Below are 4,450 nucleotides of genomic sequence, written 5' to 3'. Positions count from 1 at the left end.
GCCCGGCCATTTTTTGGTTGCAGCCATCATTGTTGTTTGGCGGACCCGGGCTGGGGATTTGAACCTGCCACCTTAGGTGTATGTGGCTGGTGCCTTAGCTGCTTAAGCCACAGGCGCTGAGCCAGATCAGTGTTTTAAGAGAATTCTTGTGGCTATAATATGGACAGTAGACTATGGAGGGAACAGCTAAAGGGAGATCAAGTCACAGGCTATTACAGCAATGTAAGTAAGAAGTGGTGGTAGTGACAGACAAGGAGAGAAATGGCTGGATTACAAGTGTATAGCTTCTTAGCAGCAGGGACACGTGTGATTCATTCTTTATACCAAGGCTTGCTACAGGGCCTGGTACTGAGTGGGTACCCATTTAATTATGTTGATAAAATAAACACAGATTTCTTGTTTCTTTCTCGTATACCAGGGTGCCATTGAAGTATTTCGTAAGAGGTCTTCAAACATCACTAGCTATGGACCACTATAGTATTTTTCAACCTGGGCCAGTCTGCTTCTATTGTCTGTTTTAGCCCAAACCAGCTAATATTTAGCAAGAGAGACTAAAATTATTTTAGGGAAGACAGTGATTTGTATAACTAAATAGGAAAACATCCACTTTACAAACTCAAGTTGTAAAGTAGTAAGCCCTTACATTTAAGTAGCATTTTTATTTTTCAAGATACATTCATATATTCACAGTGAATCTGTGAAGAAGTTATTAATGCTTTTCCCATTTCTTATGTTGAGACTCAGAAGCTAAGTAATTTCTTTATAATCAAATAGCCTGCTGGGCAGGGTGGCTCACACCTGTAACCTAGCACTCTGGGAGTCTCAGGCTGGTGGAGTGATTGAGCTCAGAGTTGAGACCAACCTGAGCAAGAGCCCATTTCTACTAAAATTAGAAAAAAACAATTATCTGGGTACTGTAATGGGTGCCTATTGTCTCAGCTACTTGGGAGGCTAAAGGAAAGAAGATCTCTTGAGCCTAAGAGTTTGAGGTTGCTGTGAGCTATGATGATGTCACGACACTTTACCCAGAGTGACAGAATGAGACTCTGTCTCAAAAAAGAAAAAAAAAATTACACAGCCAACAAGTAGCACATCTCCCAAACTCAGTATTACATCTCCAGATCCTTTATTCTTTCTACCATCATTATTAGTTTGGTTACTAAACAACTGTCTGTTGAATATATCATGTACTGTGTAGATAATGGGAATGCTGACCTTGTAGGAGCTTACAGGCTAATGAAGGAATAAGGTAAGAAAATCAACTATTTTAATAAGGTGTGATAAGTGCATAACAGAATTACACACAGGGTGTATTTTGGTTTTGTTTAAACAGTTACAACAATATGAGATAAAATAAATATTTTCCCCAGTATTCTAGCAGCTACCTGAGTGCATTCTTTGTTTTCCTATTTTGGAAAATGGATTAAAATTAAAATGGCATGGCAGTGTAATAAATTTGTTAAGTATTGGTAGCAATAAAATCTATACAATGTCTTCTGAAATCCATAAAATGTCTTACATAGCTTCAGAGTTCTAGCCTTCTAGATGTTCCTTCTTCAGTTCAGAATACTTACATTTATTTTGGGACAACGTAGGTGTCCCTTTGCAATGGGAATAGGCTTGATAGTGTTTTTGGTTAAAGAATATGTGTAGGAAGTTAGGATTTGGTTCCAAGGAATACCAGAACTTCAGAATTACCCATTTTAGTCAGATCTTTATATTGGGATAAAGGTTCTGATAAAATCAGAAATAATTATACCACATTGATAGGATAAAAGAGTAGAACTACCAGGAACCTCTTAATTAAAGGAGAAATTATTTTTTGTTTTGTGGTCTTCATTTGCTTGAGTAACTTATTTCTTATTTTTAAAATATGTGTTTGAACAAGTGAAAAAGTACACTTGTCAAAAGACTAACCAGCTGAGAACCATTGTCAGCATTAATTTTTCTTTAATAAATGGCTCTCTGAAGCTATTTAGCAGTCTGTAATCTAGATATAAAGCTATTGATCTGTGATGGATAGTGTTAGATTTATTTGTAAGCTTTGACTTAAATGTCTACTTAATTTCTCAAGGTAAGATAAACAGGATTAGGAGTAAGGGTTGTTATATGGTTTGAATGAAAAACGGCCGTAGAAATTGCGCAAAAAATTATAAAACATTAGTGGTTCACATCACAGGTCTTCGTGAAGTAAATTAGAAATAACAATTTAACAAAATAACAGAAAATGTTCAAATGACAAAAATTGGCTTATTGAAAAGCATTTTTTTAGAATTGGGTCTTTCTTTCTTAGAATTCTAAATAGATTTAGAATCTGTTCCAAAGTGTGTCTGAAGATACTGTTAAATAACGTAATTTAATAATCTGAATATGTGGGTACTCACTTTTCCAAGATTGTTTGGCTAACATAATGCTGACTTCTCATGCTCTTAATAATTGGTTAAAAATCATATGAATCATAAAATAGAAAGCTGCTTTATTTGGCAATAGCAAAATATTCATAATTTGAATGAAAGAGAGATCTCTTCACGTGGGCTTTTTCCACTGTGTAAAAACTGTATTTCATTGAATAAATTAAATGCAAAAGCAACTCATTACTTGTAGAGATTCTTTTTTTTTTTTAAGATAAGGCTGGAGTGCAGTGGCCTCAGCCTTGAACACCTGGCTCAAGCAATCCTCCTGCCTCAGCCTTCTGAGTAGCTGGAACTACAGGCACATGCCACCACATTTTATAGACTGAGTCTCTCATTCTTCCTCAGGCTGGACTTGAACTCCCTATCCTCAAATAGTCTTCCTTTCTTGGCCTCCCAAAGTGCTAGGATTATAGGCATGAACCACCCCACCTGGCCTGCAGCTGTCAGTTCTTTTTTTTTTTTTTAATTGATTAGTAACTGTACATTAATGCACTTCTGGGGTACAGTGTGGTGTTTTCACGAACAATCCGAAACACTTCCATCAAACTGGTTAACATAGCCTTCACGTATTTTCTTAGTTATTGTGTTAAAACGTTCATATTCTACTCATAGAAAGATTCACTTGTACCCTTGTAAGATGAACCACAGAAGTGAACCCACGAATCCCCCTCCCGCAGCTGTCAATTCTAATGGCCAGGTTTGATTCAGAAACTTACGTCAAATATTGTACTAATATAGCTCTTTCACATACTTTCCTGGGAAGTTTTAAACAATAAAAACTTAACTTGAAAATTATGAATTAAGGTTTCTGTGATTACTAAAAATGGTAACAATACTTTTGATTTTACTTTATAGTTAATAAAAATTTCGATGCATGAAGCTTCTCCTTACCTTTTTTAGCACAAGTCCAGGCCGTGTTTTCTGTGCTAAACTAGAAGTTGTTTCCTAATCATTTGATTCAATGAACATCTATTAGGCCTTTGATAAAAGCTACTAAGGAGTAGCCAAACCAGTGTTCTATTTCTTCTTCCTGCTCATATCACTAGATATTGCCCGAAATGTATATAGCAGGAAGGAAAAGAAAAATCAAATAATGTAGGAAAGTGTACATGAGAATAATCAGACTAAATAAACTACAGTTTTCTTTACCTTAAAACCCAGAATCTTACCATCTGAAATGCCTACTTGCTTATGTGACAAAGAGCCAGGTCTCTCTTTGTTAATCTCCTCTGTAGATAGTATTTGGAGAGTAAGCAAGTGAGCCAGAGACCCCCAAATCCCAGTGTGGGCAGCAGATCCCTCTGGCTGCTCCTGTGTTGGTCAGGGCCCAGGTAACTTGTTTGTATGCTTTCTTTTATATGAAATAATATGTTTTGTATTACTAAATAGGTTTCTTAGAATAATAGAGGCATGGGAATAATAACATTTACATTTCAAATTCTCATATTTGTTTGCCATGATTGTGCCACAGTGATTAAGATGAATTGAGAATGCGAGTTCAACTGAATCTGTGTATCTCTTTTGGTTTGTGATTAACATGAATGATGACTTGATTACTGAAATATTTCTGTAAAAATTTAGTGTCTCACACATGCCTAGCATAAATACAATTTGGATGATTTCATTTGGTTTGGGAATTGTCTCTAATTTTTATTATCTACTTAAATATTTTAAGAAATGTATCTTTTTGTTTCTATCTCTTTATCCCCCAAACGATTCAGGTGTAGGAGCAGCTCGGTCGGGGAACCTCACTTTTATGGTAGGAGGAGTTGAAGACGAATTTGCTGCTGCCCAAGAGTTGCTGGGGTGCATGGGCTCCAATGTGGTATATTGTGGAGCTGTTGGGACTGGGCAGGTAACATTTTCACATCAATGACCTTGACTCAGTATAAAATTGTTTTGAGTTTCTCTTTCTCGACTATACTTTATTCTTCTTTACTGTCTTTAACCTATGGACTTTCTTTGCTCAGATTTTCTTAAATTTGAAATAAAGTAGTTTTCCATTATTCCTAGTATGAACGGATATCAGCCAATTT

At 36.0% G+C, this 4,450-nt stretch overlaps 1 protein-coding gene across 1 annotated transcript in view; it reads left to right on the top strand.

Annotated features, from left to right (window-relative positions):
* Positions 1-4,450, top strand: part of HIBADH (3-hydroxyisobutyrate dehydrogenase) — a 133,260-nt gene that overhangs the window by 109,024 nt on the left and 19,786 nt on the right. The window contains exon 5 of the mRNA XM_003788532.3: positions 4,136-4,269. Within this exon, the coding sequence (XP_003788580.1) occupies positions 4,136-4,269 (134 nt within the window). The remainder of the gene's footprint in view (positions 1-4,135; positions 4,270-4,450) is intronic.

The sequence above is a fragment of the Otolemur garnettii genome, unplaced genomic scaffold (assembly GCF_000181295.1).
Source record: "Otolemur garnettii isolate 467f Iridium unplaced genomic scaffold, OtoGar3 scaffold00028, whole genome shotgun sequence".
Lineage (NCBI taxonomy): Eukaryota > Metazoa > Chordata > Mammalia > Primates > Galagidae > Otolemur > Otolemur garnettii.
The sequence above is the reverse complement of the archived record's forward strand: the minus strand, read 5'-3'. Positions and strand labels throughout refer to the sequence as shown.